The sequence below is a fragment of the Taudactylus pleione genome, unplaced genomic scaffold, assembly GCF_031769625.1.
Source record: "Taudactylus pleione unplaced genomic scaffold, aTauple2 ptg000726l, whole genome shotgun sequence".
NCBI classification, from domain to species: domain Eukaryota; kingdom Metazoa; phylum Chordata; class Amphibia; order Anura; family Myobatrachidae; genus Taudactylus; species Taudactylus pleione.
Genome location: NW_028285128.1, coordinates 2,323,328 through 2,342,077, shown reverse-complemented (window position 1 = coordinate 2,342,077; position 18,750 = coordinate 2,323,328). Strand labels below are relative to the sequence as shown.

At 44.2% G+C, this 18,750-nt stretch overlaps 1 protein-coding gene across 1 annotated transcript in view; it reads right to left on the bottom strand.

Moving 5' to 3' along the window:
• Positions 1 to 11,676, bottom strand: part of TMPRSS6 (transmembrane serine protease 6) — a 159,081-nt gene extending 147,405 nt beyond the window's left edge. The window contains exon 1 of the mRNA XM_088456882.1: positions 11,605 to 11,676. Within this exon, the coding sequence (XP_088313008.1) occupies positions 11,605 to 11,676 (72 nt within the window). The remainder of the gene's footprint in view (positions 1 to 11,604) is intronic.
• Positions 11,677 to 18,750: the final 7,074 nt, after the last annotated feature.

The window sequence follows — 18,750 nt, the reverse complement described above, 5'->3', positions numbered from 1 at the left end:
TTGGTCTGGCAATATTTCTATCCAAATCCAGACAACAACTGTCTTGCCATATGTACCATATGTAAAGGTGAAATAAGTAGGGGTAGGGACGTTAACCACCTAGGAACATCCTCCCTTATATGGCACCTGCAGCGCGTTCATAAAAAGTTACTGTCAAGTTCAGAAACTTTGGCTAAGACCCTAAGCAGTCCAGGGACACCTAAATCCCTTTTTCCTGTTTTATCCAAGGAATCGGTGGATGAGGAGGATGAGGACGACATCTTGCCTCCGTAGAGCCAGTTTGTGCAGGGACACATTAATTGCCAGCTTGTTTTGTGGGGGCCCAAACGAACCAATCATTTCAGCCACAGTCATGTGGCAGACCCTGGCGCTGAAATGATTGGTTTGTTAAAGTGTGCATGTCCTATTTATACAACATAAGGGTATACTGCAGTGTCACTCCTAGATGGGCCACGTGTTTGTGCCGCCCACTCGTGTCGCTTAGCATAGTCATCCAGCTACCTCAGTGCAATCTTTTGGCCATAAAAACAATATTGTGAGGTGTGAGGTGTTCAGAATAGACTGGAAATGAGTGGAAATGAAGGTTATTGAGGTTAATAATTGCATAGGAGCAGAAAAACCTACAAATTCTATGATTTAAGCTGTTTTTATGCTTTTTTTCAAAAAAATACAGATCCAAAACACAAAACCCAGAACCCAAAACACGGAAGGGTGGTTTTGGCAAAACCAATCCAGATCCAAAACACAAAGAAAGATCCAGATCCAAAACCAAAACACAAAACACGAAAAGTGGCCGGTGCACACCCCTAATAGCAACGGCTTGCCCGTCGCTATCCGGGTCTCGCGCATGCGCATGACGGAGCCGGGTCCGCATGCGCACTGGGCCAACATCGACCCGCTTGCGAGCGTTCAGCACTCACGAGCGGGTCTGAATTAGGCCCTTAGTGGTCAGAGCTGATAGCAGGGATAAGGACTCCGGGTGCAAGAAGCCACAAGGAATCTTAGGGAAGCATTAGGGTAAGGATAGGACTTAGGGTGCATACACACCTGTAATATATGGGCCCGATTTGGCCGATTTAGCCAAATCGGAACGACAAATCGGGCATATCGTGAAGTTGTGTATGCAAACTGCGTATGCAGTGCTACCACACGGCAATGCATTAGCACGCCCAGTATTTCTTAAAGAGCGATCACATAGTGTATGCAGACACCCACCAATCTGTTTTAAGATGCCCACTTGTGCACATCATGTCCAGGAAGTGTATGCAACCATCGGTACATCGGATGCTATCGCAGCGCTTGAGGTTGACCATACCCTGCCGCAAGCACTGCGAGCACTTCAGTGTAAAAACAGGCCAGGTGACGTGTTCTATGATGCTGTCTTATAATTATGCACACCTCTAAACTGCCATTTAGATGCTCAGGCACGCTTGCGTTTGCACCTCCACTCCCCCGTTTTTAATGGCCAGCCCATGTTACCACCTACAACCTGCTTCGCCTGTTACTCACTCTGCTGGGCTGTCTATGCGTAATGAGCGAATGCATTATGATCTTTCGCTAAGGTATACACATGCGCCCAAGGTGTATATGAAACATAATGAATTTCATGTATGTACACAAACTTTTTTTGATGCATAAAGTTAATAAAAATATTGTATAAAATTTTTACCTTCAGGCTGTGTGTATAAGGTGTATAGAATACTTAAAAGCATTCTGTGTTTAGATTTGGGTCCCATTCACAAAATATTTAATTATTTTATGCAAATATTCCAAAATACGGAATATTCCTTGAGCGCGGGGACTACTGTTGGAAGCCGAGGGTCCGGTGACCTATATCGGACACTACAATCCGGATTAGCTGCCTTATCTATATGTGTCATTTCCACTGGACATTACTACAATTTATCAGCAGACATTTAAATCATTACAGATTGGAATAAAAGTGGTGTTTTTCAGCAGTGATTTGGATATTTAAAGGCTACATTTTATTATTGCAAAACATTTATTCTCTTTTAAATTGTGCATTATTTTTTTATTGGTTTTGCTGGGACCCATGCAACATTATATGTGTATATTTTAATAAATTATGTCAATCGTTATTTAAATTTGATTGTGTATGGAATGATTTAAATATTCACTAATTGGTTAAGTGCAGTTCCTCTATAAATCTTTACATTGCACATAGGTTGGAGTGTTAGCAGATACTGTATACACAGACTACATTGCACATAGGTTGAATATTGAACAGATACTGTATACACGGACTACAGTACATTGCACATAGGTTGAAGTGTTTAGCAGATACTGTATACACTGGCTATAGTACATTGCACATAGGCTGGATAGTTAGCAGATCCTGTATACACAGACTACAGTACATTGCACATAGGCAGTGGCGTAACTAGGGGGGTCGGACGGGTCACGTGCCCTGGGTGCCGTCAGAACGGCGCCGGCTGTGGTCCAGTTCTGTGATTTCAGTAAGTGTAGTGCGGACCACACAGAGGCCCTCATTCAGAGGCGGTCGCAAGAAGCGAGTGCTCGCTCTGAATGAGGGCGGCCGCTTGACTTTTCAAGTGCGGCCTCCTGGTCGCTAGCTAAGCTGTGGGTTACCACCCACAGCTTTAGCGACCGACCAGGTTGATGGTCGCGATGGTCAAGACCATCGCGACCATCGGGGCTTGCGACGAGACCCTAAGGCTGGGTCTCAGCAACTGCAAGCCCCAGGGAGCTTCCTGCTCTGATCGAACAGGAAGCTCCCGACTGACATCACTGCTGATGTCAGTGCGGCCGCCCACAAAACGGCAGGCGTAGTTAAGTATTTTGTTTTGTGTTATATATGTAAGGGGCACTACTGGCTGGGGGCACTGTATAAGGGGCACTACTGGTCAGGGGCACTGTATAAGGGGCACTACCGGCTGGTGGCACTGTATAAGGGGCACTACTGTCCGAGACACTGTATAAGAGACACTACTGGTCGGGGTCACTGTATAAGGGGCACTGCATAGGTGGACCCACTTCTGGGGGCACTGTATAAGGGGCACTGCTTAATGTGCACTACCACAGGGGTCATTTAATTAGGGGCACTACAACTGAGGCAGTGTTCTCCCCAGGTTGTTTTTTGCAGGTGCACCACCTGGCAAGAAACAACCTACCACCCGGAACTTTGGGAGCCTGCAAGTGGGGACAGTATCTTGGAGCTGTATGAAAAGGATCAGATCCTACAGACTTTGCAGCTTTTTCATAATCAGACTGGGTCTCTAATAAGAAGAGAATAATTAATATATAAAATGTTATTTCAAGTTTAAAACATTATAAGGTCAGGGTTTAAAACATTTTATTATTGCGAAGGCCCCCACCCGGCTACTTCTTGATGCCACCGGACTGGAAAATTTTTCTGGTTAGAACACTGTGAGGGCACTGCATGAAGTGCACTACTACAGGGGACATTGCATAAGGGACACTGCTACTGGGGACATTGCATGAAGTGCACTACTACAGGGGACATTGCATAAGGAACACTGCTACTGGGGACATTGCATAAGGGGCACTGCTACTGGGGACATTGCATTAGGGACACTACTACTGGGGACATTGCATAAGGGGCACTGCTACTGGGGACATTGCATAAGGGACACTGCTACTGGGGACATTGCATAAGGGGCACTACTACAGTGGGCATTGCAAAAGGGGCACTACTACTAGGGGCATTGGAATGGAAAGGAATGTTCCCAGAGTGACAAGACACGCCCCCATTTTCAGTGGCCACACCCCTTGTGGCATGTGCAGACTCACTTTTCCGACTACTGGGGGGGAAGGAGGGTGCTCTGTTTTTTTAACTTGCCCTGGGCTCCAAATACACTAGTTACGCCACTGTGCATAGGTTAAAGAGTTAGCAGATACTGTATTTACAGACTATAGTGCATTGCAAATAATTTGGAGAGTTAGTGCAATGTAGTCTGCTTGTACAGTATCTGCTAACTCTCCAACCTACACGCAATGTACTGTAGTCTTTGTATACATTATCTTCTAACTCTCCAACCTATGCGCAATGTACTGTAGTCTTTGAATACAGTATCTGCTAACTCTCCAACCTATGCGCAATGTACTGTAGTTTTTGTATACATTATCTTCTAACTCTCCAACCTATGCACAATGTACTGTAGTCTTTGTATACATTACCTGCTAACTCTCCAACCTATGCGCAATGTACTGTAGTCTTTGTATACAGTATCTGCTAACTCTCCAACCTATGCACAGTGTACTGTACTGTAGTCTTTGTATACAGTATCTGCTAACTTTCCAACCTATGCGCAATGTACTGTAGTCTATGTATACAGTATCTGCTAACTCTCCAACCTATGTGCAATGTACTGTAGTCTATGTATACAGTATCTGCTAACTCTCCAACCTATGCGCAATGTACTGTAGTCTATGTATACAGTATCTGCTAACTCTCCAACCTATGCGCAATGTACTGTAGTCTATGTATACAGTATCTGCTAACTCTCCAACCTATGCGCAATGTACTGTAGTCTATGTATACAGTATCTGCTAACTCTCCAACCTATGCGCAATGTACTGTAGTCTATGTATACATTATTTGCTAACTCTCCAACCTGTGCACAATGTACTGTAGTCTATGTATACAGTATCTGCTAACTCTCCAACCTATGCGCAATGTACTGTAGTCTTTGTATACATTATCTGCTAACTCTTCACCCTATGCGCAATGTACTTTAGTCTTTGTATACATTATCTGCTAACTCTCCAAACTATGCGCAATGTACTGTAGTCTATGTATACAGTATCTGCTAACTCTCCAACCTATGCGCAATGTACTGTAGTCTATGTATACATTATCTGCTAACTCTCCAACCTATGCACAATGTACTGTAGTCTATGTATACAGTATCTGCTAACTCTCCAACCTATGCGCAGTGTACTATAGTCATTGTATACAGTATCTGCTAACTCTCCAACCTATGCGCAATGTACTGTAGTCTTTGTATTCAGTATCTGCTAACTCTCCAACCTATGCGCAGTGTACTGTAATCTTTGTATACAGTATCTGCTAACTCTCCAACCTATGCGCAATGTACTGTAGTCTTTGTATTCAGTATCTGCTAACTCTCCAACCTATGCACAGTGTACAGTAGTCTTTGTATACAGTATCTGCTAACTCTCCAACCTATGTGCAATGTACTGTAGTCTATGTATACAGTATCTGCTAACTCTCCAACCTATGCGCAATGTACTGTAGTCTATGTATACAGTATCTGCTAACTCTCCAACCTATGTGTAATGTACTGTAGTCTATGTATACAGTATCTGCTAACTCTCCAACCTATGCGCAATGTACTGTAGTCTATGTATACATTATTTGCTAACTCTCCAACCTGTGCACAATGTACTGTAGTCTATGTATACAGTATCTGCTAACTCTCCAACCTATGCGCAATGTACTGTAGTCTTTGTATACATTATCTGCTAACTCTTCACCCTATGCGCAATGTACTGTAGTCTTTGTATACATTATCTGCTAACTCTCCAAACTATGCGCAATGTACTGTAGTCTATGTATACAGTATCTGCTAACTCTCCAACCTATGCGCAATGTACTGTAGTCTATGTATACATTATCTGCTAACTCTCCAACCTATGCACAATGTACTGTAGTCTATGTATACAGTATCTGCTAACTCTCCAACCTATGCGCAATGTACTGTAGTCTATGTATACAGTATCTGTTAACTCTCCAACCTATGTGCAATGTACTGTAGTCTATGTATACAGTATCTGCTAACTCTCCAACCTATGCGCAATGTACTGTAGTCTATGTATACATTATTTGCTAACTCTCCAACCTGTGCACAATGTACTGTAGTCTATGTATACAGTATCTGCTAACTCTCCAACCTATGCGCAATGTACTGTAGTCTTTGTATACATTATCTGCTAACTCTTCACCCTATGCGCAATGTACTGTAGTCTTTGTATACATTATCTGCTAACTCTCCAAACTATGCGCAATGTACTGTAGTCTATGTATACAGTATCTGCTAACTCTCCAACCTATGCGCAATGTACTGTAGTCTATGTATACATTATCTGCTAACTCTCCAACCTATGCACAATGTACTGTAGTCTATGTATACAGTATCTGCTAACTCTCCAACCTATGCGCAATGTACTGTAGTCTTTGTATACAGTATCTGCTAACTCTCCAACCTATGCGCAGTGTACTATAGTCATTGTATACAGTATCTGCTAACTCTCCAACCTATGCGCAGTGTACTATAGTCATTGTATAGAGTAGTCTTGTTTAATTAATCCTGCTTCAGCAGATAATACCTCATAAGATTTAAATACCCCATCAGAGACTATGTGACCCATTCTAGTAAAACTCGCAGCCGACCAATTGGATGCTGTTCCCCAGGGTACAAAGGGGATTATAAATAATGGGTGTAAGAGGGGACAGCACTGAGTAGATATCAGGCTTGGTATGTAATTGGTCCTATGGTCGTTTTTTAAAATTTTTTTTTACTAATCAGCTTGTGGTCTTTGTCTATTTAGATCATTAAGCTGATCACGGGGGATCGGCTCCCGGCTCTGCTCCGCCTGTCGGAGCAGAGCAGGAGTCGGGGAACCGGGGGGAACCCTGCTTAACGCCATCTCAAGATGGTGATGTTATAGCAGGCCCTGCCCCCCTCCCTCCCGAATTAAAGAATTTGGAGCATTTTTTTCCACAAAAACTGCTCCAAAGGCCCTATACTACATTTCAGCGAAAAGGGTGTGGTATTTCTATTCATAAAGGGGGTTACCGTGAGGTTTATATCCTCTCCAGCTTCAGATGGATCGCTTCCCATACAGTAGTATGGGGAGAGCGATTCATAGAAGGAGCTCAGCTTTCCGTTCCTCAGCAGTGTAGAGATTCGCCATCCCAGGATGATGTAATCTGTGCTGCAAAACGAAAAGAGCCTGCTGCTCTCAGACGCCAGGTCCCACACAGAAGGAAGCAGACATAGAGGGCGCCCAATATGTCTGTCTTCTCACTGCTTCCAGGGATCACGGAGGGGCCACTTACCGCGGAAAGACGCCAAACAGGTAAGTGTACATGAATGGCTACAAAACATCACTATATATCGCATCAATAAAAAGTGATATTTTTCGGTAGCCAGTTCATGTTGTACATGAATAGACCTCTTTATCTGAACGTGTATACCCAACATTAAACCAAATGTTAGCTATGCCTTTTCAGAGAAAGTGCAGTTTGAATGAGTAGAATGCAAGAAAAATTTGAAAAATACCCCCAACCCACTCGCTCATGTTTTGATTGTGACAGGTTTATTAAGGAACAAAAAAGCTGCCATAAAGACTATTAATATACATCAAAATAGAAATCAATAAAATAAAATATCATTCTGCATAATGAATACCTTGTAGAACTACATCAGATTAATTTATTACTAGTAAATAATTAAAATTAAGTAAACAAGTCAATGGACAAGTGAAGTAAGGTTCCTGCCTACTACAACGTGCAATATTTCCTCTCTCTCTTGTGAAACAGACTAATTCATGAGTTTTTAATGATTTTTGTTATAATTTATTGTTGAGATGCTAAGTGGTTAGTGTCATTGTACTATATAGAGGAAAATGATTAACTAGAGATTCAACGCAAGGCACACACATTGTGCAACTACTGCTTGCTCAGCACAAAAACATTAACAGCATGCCAAAATGATTAACTCCACATAAATGTTCATATCACATATGTCTGTACAATAAATCTGCACTTCTTCCCAAATATATATTGCAGAGAATTTATCATATAGAACTACCAGCTTGTCAGAAATAAAATCCTTGGACGTATCTATAATAGGTGCCGGGTGTATAGTGCACATAGGACCTCATTCAGAGTCGGTCGTAAGCGGCAGCTCGGTCGTACGCATTCCGATGTTTCCAAACCACGCATGCGTACGGTTAGTTGTGCGCATGTGCGTACGAGACCTTGCCATCCAAAATGCTGTCGATCGTACGGCTTACGAGCAGGAAGTGGCTTCCGAGAGTTGATTGACATGAAAGGCCGTTTGTGGGTGGTGACGGGGGTGGTGGTCTGAAAATGCAGGCGTTCCTCACCGTTTTCAGGGCGTACATAAATTACCTGCTACGACCGACATAGTAGGCCGTAAGTAGGAAAACGTCACTCTGCGAGCAGGTTCGAGGCCAGGCTGATCGTACAGCTTAAGGTTGGGTACGTGCTTTCTCAAGCCCCAGAGTACAATCGATACTATCGAATGTTACTGATGTTCGGAGTGATGTTTCTATTTGAGCCACACAATGCAAGCAGCTAATAATCGTAGCTAATAACACTGCTAATTGGCATGTAATTGATTCAGCTGCGTTTGCATTAGCGAATAATAAGAATAAATATATTTCAGGGGGATGGCTTATTCTATGCGGTTTTTTGGTAATTTTTGGTGTAATTTGCACACAACACAAGCGGCCGCAACCATCAGAAGAAAATTAACATACAGCGACTGACAATGACTGACAACGATTGACTCGATCGCTAGCTGCTATCACTTGTTAGCTAGAGGAGGTGCATTGTTCACGTATGGGCGTCACTTTGGTTACGACCGACCGGCCGTGCGATCGCTTCCTTTTTCAGTTTTGCGGTCGTTAGGTGTACGACCGAGCGGCCGCTTACGACCGACTCTGAATGAGGTCCATTGACCCCATGGAGGGGTCTTAACCGCACACCCCACACACTCCAGAGCAGTAACTAGGGTGGTGCGACCAGTGCCATGGCACAGGGCACCGCAGGACAGGCGGCGCTGTTTGGGCCTGTCAATTTTCCAATTTAATATCATTCTCATTTGTAGCTTCATCTTCTTTTAACCCCAACATCTTCTGGCCTTTCCTATCTCTTCCCTGGCCCTTCCCCATGAGGCCATGGCCCTTTTTCAGGTGCACTATCTTATGTTCTTATTTAAAAAATGGGAGGGGGGAGCGCCAATGCTCTCTCTGGCACGGGGCACCAAAAAGTCTAGTTACACTCTGCACCTATACATTATATTGAACTCTCTGTAGCCCAGCACCGGTGTAGCAGAAATCACTGGAAATATGGTGGGGCCATCATGTTCCCAGGGAGACCTGCGCATGCGCAATAAACTCTGGCATAGTGCCTGCTCTACAACTGCGCTGGCAAGGGGGGTGGGGGGCTGCATGGAGGCTGCGCATGGGCCCCTTCCTTTCTTAACCGCTCCTGATGCAATCCGACCTTCTTTAGAGTCCCAGAAAAATGGTACACTAACACTTACTGGCCTATGTATAAGTCTGTTTGTTCTAATTGAGGTGATAGTAAATAAGTTATTGCTGGTAGTGTATATTTTAACAAAAGTACAACTGTGATAGTTGAGTGATACTGGCGAGTCTGTGCTGATATACGCATGCATGAGTCATCTAAAGCACAATATTAAATAAATAAATAAATTAAAGTTTTAAAAAAGGATGTAATTTATTTACTAAAAAAAACTTAGTTTTAAATATTATTGAATTTTTTTTAAATATTTATTGTTAGAGTAAAGCATTTTTTTATGATTTTCATCTGTTATACACATCCTTGGATAGAGATTACAGAACAAGTACAGTATTTTGGCAGTAGAATTATTTCTGCCATACATGTAGAATAAGCTTCCCCTTGCAGACATTGCATCGCCTATAGGGATTCCAGTCCCAAAATTATTTACAAATCCTGGTATTTTTGGATTACTGGGTTACAATCCCAGGATTAATTTGGGGATTGGGATTAAGAAAATAATAATCATAATAATAATAATAATAATAATAATAATAATAATAATAATAATACAAAGTGGTAAAGCAAATCAAATCTTTACACTGGAAATTGGAAGTTAGTTGACTAGACTAGCCCTAAATGGCTGCTTAGCTGAGCTTCAGGAGTGGATGAGTGTCAGTGGTCCTTATGATAGGTCACAGGACAGGGCTACATCAGATGGCGAATTGTTTTCAAGATTGGCTTACTAACTTACAAAGCCCTTCATGACCATGGCCCAGGGTACCTGAAGCAGCTTCTGATTCCTTACTGTCCAACTTGATTACTGCGATCCGTTGACGAAGGACAATTAACAGTACCTAGAATCTCACAGAATTCGTCTGGGGGTCGAGCTTTCAGTTTTGTGGCTCCAACCTTTTGGAACTCACTTCCCAGCACAGTTTGAGAGGCCTTCACTCTAGAATCCTTCAAAAATAGACTAAAGACTCACCTATTCACCCAAACATTTCACTATTTGTCCCTTGTTTAAGCTTATTTAGTATTTTGTACTGTAAATGTAAAGCACTTTGAGTCCTTTAGGAGAAAAGCGCTATATAAATAAAATTATTATTATTATTATTATTATTATTATTATTATTATTATTATTATAGACAGGTGATGTAATGCACACTGAAATATTATAAAAATAATTAGAATATTTTTTCATTGAAAATGCAACCTAACAAAAAAGTAGGGCATCCAGGGTCTAGGGTTAATCGCTAATTTGTCTTTGGAGTTTATTCTATATATACCCGGTTGCAGAAAAAGCATGTTCAGGCTCAACTAATTATAATGGTTGCAGCTGAGGAACCAAAAACACTGGGTGGTGAGACTATAAGCATGAAGTCATATGATTACTCGCATTAGCAGAAGGTGGTAAACCTGGCTGCCAAGGCCGTCCTCACTTGTGGCTGCTTTGCGTCCAACCCAGAACCAGGTTGTATTTAAGTTTGGGAAAATACAGAAAATAAACTTTCATTTTACTGTTAGGGACACATAATGATCAAGGTGAGGGCTATTCAACACGCGGCTCTCCAGCTGCTGTGGAACTACCAGTTCCAGTTTTGCGATTAGGACATGCTAAAACTGTGGCAGGGCATGCATTGATGTTTAGTTCCACAGCAGCTGGGGGGCCTAATGTTGAATATCCCTGATCTATGGTTCCTTGTAAATGGGTGACAGGCAGGATTCCTGCCCCTCCAAAAAAAAACCAATTATAGCAAAGGAGTGTCAATGTTCAGAAAAAAAATGTTACAAACTTTTTTATAATTTTGGTGTCATTCTGATACTCTGTAGTTATCTTCAACATATATCCATCTCTATCTGTCAATGGTAGTCAGAACAGAAAATATATAGAAATAAATAAATACATTTGGGTGCTTAAAAGTAGGAACTATTGGCTATTTATGATAGAAATGTATAGATGCAATTAGAACAGAATGAATCCATACCACCAGGACAGCAAATATATTTAGTTCATTATATTCACTAAAATGATTCCTGTGCCGATTACATTTCAGTCTTTATGAGGTCTATGGGTTTATCCAACCAGCTATTGTGGAACTGTAAGCCCAGGCGCATACTGTCTTCCATAGGCTGTTAGGGCATGCTGGGACATGTTTCAGAAAAACAGGTTGTTTAAGCCTGCTTTAGAGCAATAGGCAGTACTGAGACTATTTATCCCTACTACACTTACACTATAGCCTTTATGTATCACAGCTGTAACATTTATCTTTAATGATATGTGTCTTCCAGATCCTTCACTCACCTGACTTAGCTCTTTCGGAGGCTTCTCCATGGGGGCAGATGTGGAATCAGGAAGGGGCAGATCTAGTGACATTTTCTTCACTTCCCCAGTTCACCTGAACGTACAGCAAACAGCTCTGCTCCTGGGTCATTCTGTGCCAGTTACACAAAGCTCACACCACAGCACACACCAGGCTGCTGTTGACATAGCCGAAGCTCCCCACAGATCAGTCTTCTCTGCCCCTCTGGCTGTTTTGGAAAAGAGCAGAGATCCCAAGGGACAACTCAGCATGCATAACAGGCTGTGATCACTGTGCAAAACACAACCACACACAGGGAACATCTTAACCAATGTGCAAATAACTGACAGGCAGACAGGGAGCAGAGGTCATTGTGCACCACACACAGAGGGGAAATCAGATCATCAGTGAGAATCAAAGCACATAAACTCATAGTTGGATCATTCATTAGGTGAGCTAGTCTCCAGCCTAGGGCCCAGGTGGCTCTGAAGTACCCATGTTAACCTAACCCAATTTTTTGTTTTTTTGTAACAAATGGAGGCGGCACAGGGGACCAAACCACTACTTTGCTTAGGGCACTATGAGATATTAATCTATGTGTGCTAATCATCCTCCAGGATGAACAATATGGAGCAATGTAGACCTGTGTGCATGCATGCAAACCATAGTTGCCGACTTTAATGCTGCCCCCTCAGGGAAAGGGCAGCTGGGAGATGTAGGGTTGCGTAGCGCAGGCAAAAAAAAAGTGCAACTGTGCAGAAAGTAACCCATAAACTACAGTACGTTAGTTACTGGGGCTTAGCTACATAATGCTTTACATTCTTGAGTCCCTCCCCTAAAGGATAACCGGGGCGGTTGTCCAGGGGCACCTACATACAAGTCAGCCCCCACACATAGCTACATCACTCTAATGGAGGGTACAGTGGCATGTGTGACCTGGGGTTCTTTGTGGCATAATATGAACTGGCGTTGGATCTCACGTGTTTTGGATCCGATATAAGTCCCTCTAGCGGTGATTCAGGCGCCATTTCACACGGGAGTGCCAGAGAGAGCTGCGTGACAGTGCAGAGCTCAGCTGACCTAGACTATTTCACACAGGACCACCAGAGAGAGCAGTGTGATGACAGAGCTGATCTCATTTAGTTCAGTTCATTGGGTGAGACTTGAGATTGAGAGATATACACATTAGACTAGAGGTTATAATTATAAATATATAACTTAACTCTCTGTTTTATGGTGTGTGCAGAGTCAGACACAAACACACGCACCTACACAACCTTACTCCTAGGACTTTATATCTGCAGCATGGATATTACACTGTGGACTGGACACCAGAGTGCCATTTTAGCTACAGTGACTCACAGCAGTGTGTAAAAAATATAAAAATAAAATAAAGCAATTAATTTTGTGTATTCAAAAAACTTCAGGCAGGTCATCATACTGTGTTTAATAAGAACACTAATGGTCAGTAGATCAAGGGCCACCGCCTTAATTACTGCACAGTGCATCACAATTGGTTGGCAGTTGTTTAATAAAAAAATGTGTGTGTTCAAAAAACTTCAGCCAGGCCATGATACTGTGTTTATTAAGAACAGTAGGTAAAGGGGAACCACGTTAATACCTGCGCAGTGCGTCACAGTTGATGGGCAGTTTAAAAAAAAAAATTGTGAGTCCAAAAAGCTTCAGGCAGACCGTGACACTGTGTTTAATAAGAACACTAAACGTCAGTAGGTCAACGGTCTCCACCTTAATATCTTTACAGTGTATCGCAGTTGGTGGGCAGTTCTATTAAAATAATATTTTTTCTCAAAAAAAGTTCAGCAGGCTGTGAACACTAACGGTAAGTAGGTCAAAGGCCACCGCCTTAATATCTGCGTAGTGCATCGCAATTGGTGGGTAGTTGTTTTCTAACAATTTTTTTGTGTGTGTTCAAAAAACTTCAGGCTGGCCATGATACAGTGTTTAAGAACACTAATGGTCAGTATGTTAAGGGCCATGTGTTAATAATATCAGAGCTGTGACGAACTAGTCCTTCAACATCTACTAAATCCGGTGCTCAAGGGCATAGATGGTTTAAGTCAGGACATCTGAAATCAAAACAATATTTGACATTGCTGAAAAAAACATCACCTATAATAAAGGGAAAGGTTCCTGCAGAAAAAAACATAAAATTGCCAACATTGCATACATCACACGCAGTGGTAAGAAAAGGCTGAGGCTTTGGCCTTTATTTGTGAGTGGTGGTTCTGCAACTGCTGTCAGTCTGGCATCTTCTTCTGCCTCACATAACGATGCAAGACCTCACATTGGGCGGAATTCAATTGATTTCGCGGCCCGCATCTCCCGTCTAAAGTGACAGGAGATCGCGGGCCGCTATTCAATTGTGCCAGCGTTTCACGCTGATCGCACCCAAAGTGGTCGGGTTTAGCTGCGTAAAACGGCTAACCCCGACCAAAGTGCTGGACGCGATCGCTAAAAAGTGCCGTTTGGGACACTTTTCGCCGATTTCAGCCCGCACCCCTCTGGGGCTGCGAGCTGAAATTGAGCGCTAGCAGCTGATCGCACCCGACAGGAGCAACAATAGAATAGCTCCGTCGGGTGCGAAGGGGGGAATAATCAATTGAATTCCGCCCTCTGAGTCTAGAAAAGGTGTCAAAAATTAAAACAGGAAAATCAGTGCTGAAAAAAAGCACTAAGGCAGAAGAACAAACTGTGTGTGTAGAAATGTCACAAATACCTGAAGAGAGTCTAAGTGTGTCTACCAGAGCTATGTGTAAGTCTTACCTTTTGATACTGGACTCATAGAGATGGCTCTATGTTTGCAAATGTGGGGAAGAGCAGCACAAGTAAAGATGCTGACATAGAAATTGAGGATACTAGCAAGAAAGTGCAACAGGATTTGTGTAGCTAATGCCATTAATGATGATGAGAATGTGGTTTGTGTAAGTGAGGCACCAGTGGAAGCAGTTCTTTCCTGTGATAAGAAGGAGGGTATTGCCATGCCTGGGCATAAGCCTAACAAAATCCACCTCTTATGTGTGGAATAATTTTTACCCAAATCCTGACAACAGTTGTCAAGCCATATGTAACGTTTGTAAAACCAGAGTAAGTAGAGCTGGGGACCATCTAGGAACCTCCTCCCTGTGAAGACGGGGAAAGATTCCGGGGGACCTGCCCAGCTGAAAGCAGGTAAGTGTTACCTACTAAACGCCACCTCACAGTGGCATATGGTAACACCATCAAGTTCCTGATGAATATCATAATTAATGGAAATTAACACAGGGGGAATTAATCAGGAGATATTAGTGATATCTCTTGTGTTAAGTATCTTCATGAATAAAAAAATAACGTTAATTAAGGAAAATGTCCTTAAAAACGTTATTTTAGTGTTGATGAATATGCCCCTGAGTCCCCTTCGGGGGAAGAAGCAGAGTTTTAGTCTAAAATTAATATACCTGCTTTGGTGCAAGCTGTTAAATCTATCTTACAAATAGAAGATGATGAGCAGATCCCCAAATCAAAGCACCCACTGTTTAAACGACAAAAAGTGGCTTCAGCAGAGTTTCCTCTCTTGGATCAACTAGTTGAGCACATGGCAGCAGCTTGGCAGATGCCCAGTAAGAAGTTTCAGCTCCAAAAATGCCTGACCTCTTGTTATCCTTTTTTCTGCCGATCATTGTGCAAGATGGTAGACTTCCCCAGTGGTGGATTCCTATGTTACGCGTTTGATTAAAAACGCTACATTACCTATCCCTACAGTTTCCTCACTGAGGGACCCTACGGATAGAAAGATTGAAACTTAGACAAGATTGTAGCCATATTTTTTCTTCAGGGTCCATAGGCTCCACAGGGAGACCTTGGGGTGTAGGTGATGGATAGGAAATCCGGGCACCACGCAGTTCATTTTTAGCTCCCAGGATGCACTGGTTCCCCTCTCCCTATACCCTGCCCCTGAGCCAGAGGCTCCGCCACCCCTCCGTTGCTGTGACCCCAATACCGATCTGGGGCTCTCAGCAGTTGTGCTGGGGGTCACGCTAGCAAGACCCCAGGCAGATTCAGACTGCAGCCGGATCCAGGGGACAAGGTAAGAGGCAGCTTCTCTGTTTAAGTGGCTCCTCCCCTCAGCTCAGTGCGCCTCTCCTGCGAGGTCTGGCTTCTCTGAGCTGCTCTCCTCCTCTGGACACGCCCCCTCTGAGATCTCCAGCGGCTATTTCCTTGCGGAAGTGGCAAGTCGCAGCTCTCTCAGGACATCGCTGAGTCTGGTCCCCCTACATACATCGCCGTTTGATCAGTGTATGTAGCACTTTAGCCTACCAGACACTGAGGACCTCATTCAGAGTCGGTCGAAGCGGCCGCACGGTCGTACGGGAAAAGGGGCCGGATATGCAAATGATTCCCTCGCAAGTTGCGTCCCTAAGTTCGGATTGGTAGCTTGCCGACCAAGGGGAGGAAGCGTCCGGAAGACCAAAAAATACGCCCCCTTCTCGTACGCATTACACGTCATCTCCGGGCATATAGGGATTAATCGTGACCATCGGGAACCATCGGAACTGGTCGTAGAACTTAAGGTTGACCATACCCTCTCTTAAGCTCTAGGATCATGTCAGTGTAAAAACCTCCCATGTCACATGTGCCATGACGCTACTTTGTTAATTATGCACTCCCATAAACCGTATGCACTCCCATAAAATGCCGTCCGCATAATTAGGCACGCCTGCGTTCGGATCTCCACTCCCTCGTTTTCAAGCACCTTCCCCTGTTACCACCCACAAACGCCTCAATCTGTCAAACTACTGACCTGGCTGTGTTCAAGGAGAGAGAAACTTCTGATCGTAGCGGCTAGTTTGCGCACGCGCATTGCGACCTTTACGCATGCGCAGTATAGCGAACATCGGTGGCGTACGACCGTGCGGCCGCTTCGACCGACTCTGAATGAGGTCCTGAGTCTGAGTAGTTGATTGTAGTGACTATATTGCAGTTCATTTCAGCATTGTATGTGGCGCTGTCTGTCTGTGTCTTTCTCTCAAACTGTCAGCATATCTTTATACCATTTTCTATTTCTAATGCTCTAACAGTACAAGGTGTTGTCAGTGTGTTTCTGATACCTCACAGTATGTGGTCTGTCACATACTGTTGTGTGTTGCACTGTGCCATATTTGAGCTTGTGTTCCTGCAGCTTACCCAAGCATCAGTCAGGGGCAGTATTTTGTATTCCTATTAGTATCAGATATACTCAGTGGTTGCATTATACTCAGTACCATATTGTGTGCTTTATTTCTCTGCCAATATGTCTGAAGGGAATAATAATGTGCACACTTCTGAGCCCATGCTGCTGTCTTGCAAGTCATGTGCTTGAGGTTTAAGTGAGGGGGAGATGGTACAGGATGGATTATGTGTGAAGTGTTATAATCCTCTAGGCCCTTCCGATGTCTCGGTCACCATGCAGGAACCCCCTTGGGCTCCCTTTTCTAAGGTCCTGACATCCATTGTGGGTCGCTTGGTGGTACCAGCTGTTTTCCCTCCTATGGGGTTACCACTGCAGTCTGTTATTCCCTCTCAGGGATTGCCTCAACAGATTACAGCAATGCATATACCTCCTGTGCCTCCACCATGGTTAGATGCTTTCTCTACCACAGCGCAGAGCCTGGCAGCCACATCTACCTCCATTCCATGTGGCGGGGTGAAAAATCCCTTAAGCCATCTAAGCTTCAAATACCGTCATCAGAGTCCACACAGCTTTCCAAGTCTAAAGTGTCATCTGATGATGGGGAAATAGTAGATGTCTCTGTCTCTGACTCACCTCTGTAGGAGGTGGAGACTCGGTGCCTGATTCAGACCCGCTCGCGAGCGAAGGACGCTCGCAAGCAGGTCGATGGTGCCCGAATGCGCATGCGCACGATGGAGGGAGCTCCATCGTGCGCATGCGCGAGACCAGGCGAGCGACGAGGAATTCGTCGCTCGGGGTCTCGCACCAAAGGGGGTGTGCTGTCGATGGTGAGTGACAGCACGCCCCCTTTGGTGGGCGTGCCAGGGGCGTGGCTGCCAGATGGAGACGTTCCCATGGGAACGCCTACCATCTGAGTCCGGCCCCACTGACATCACTCCAGGGCTTGCGGTCACCGAGACCCTACCGCAGGGTCTCGTCGCAAGCCCGATGGTCGCGATGGTCTTGACCATCGCGACCATCATCATGGACGCTCGCATAGCAGTGGGTGGTAACCCACAGCTATGCGAGCGTCCAAGAGGCTGCTCCATTTTTAGGGAGGAGGGCCCTGATTCAGAGCGAGCGCTCTGGTCAGAGCGTTCGGCTCTGATTCAGGCCCTCGGTCTCTGGTTAATATTCCTGCTGTGAGTTGAGCGGTCCGTTCTGCCTTAATCATAGAGGAGGAAGAACGGCCAGCTCTTCGATCCAAATATGATCTGTTCAAAGTGATAAAGGTAACTTCTGTGGAATTTCCTTTTTTGGATCAGTTAGTTGATCACATGATGGTGGCATGGCAATTACCTGTTAAGCGATATCAGCCTCAGAGACGCCTGGCTTACTGTTACCCTTCTCCGGAGGAACATTGTGCTAAATGGGAATCACCTCCTGCTGTAGATTTACATGTTACGAGCTTAATTAAGAGTGCTACACTGCATATGCCCTCCATTTCTTTCCTCAAAGATCCTACAGATAGGAAGGTGGAGGTTTGTCTGAAATCAATATACTCTCTTTCAGGAGCTGTCGCCCGGCTGTCCATGGCTATCTCATGGGTGGCCAAGGCTATGGAGCAGTGGGCTGATTCCCTCGAGGACTCCTTTCCTACAGATGTTTCCAGGAATCAGGTGAGACTGGTTGGTAACATCTGAGATGCGGCAGCATATATTGGGGAAGCTGCTCTAGATGTCAGTTTCCTGACCTCCAGAGTCTCGGCTGCTGCTGTGTCGGCTCGCCGTTCCCTGTGGCTGCGCTCTTGGAGGGCAGATGCTGATTCTAAGAAAGGATTAGATAGCTTGCCCTACAATGGGGAAATCTTGTTCGGCCCTGACTTGGGTAAGATTGTGGACACATTGGCAGCATCTAAATCTGCACTTCTGCCCTCAGCATCTGCTTCTACAAAACCACGTGCCTCATCCTTTCGGCCCCAAGGAAAACCTAAAGGGCAGTC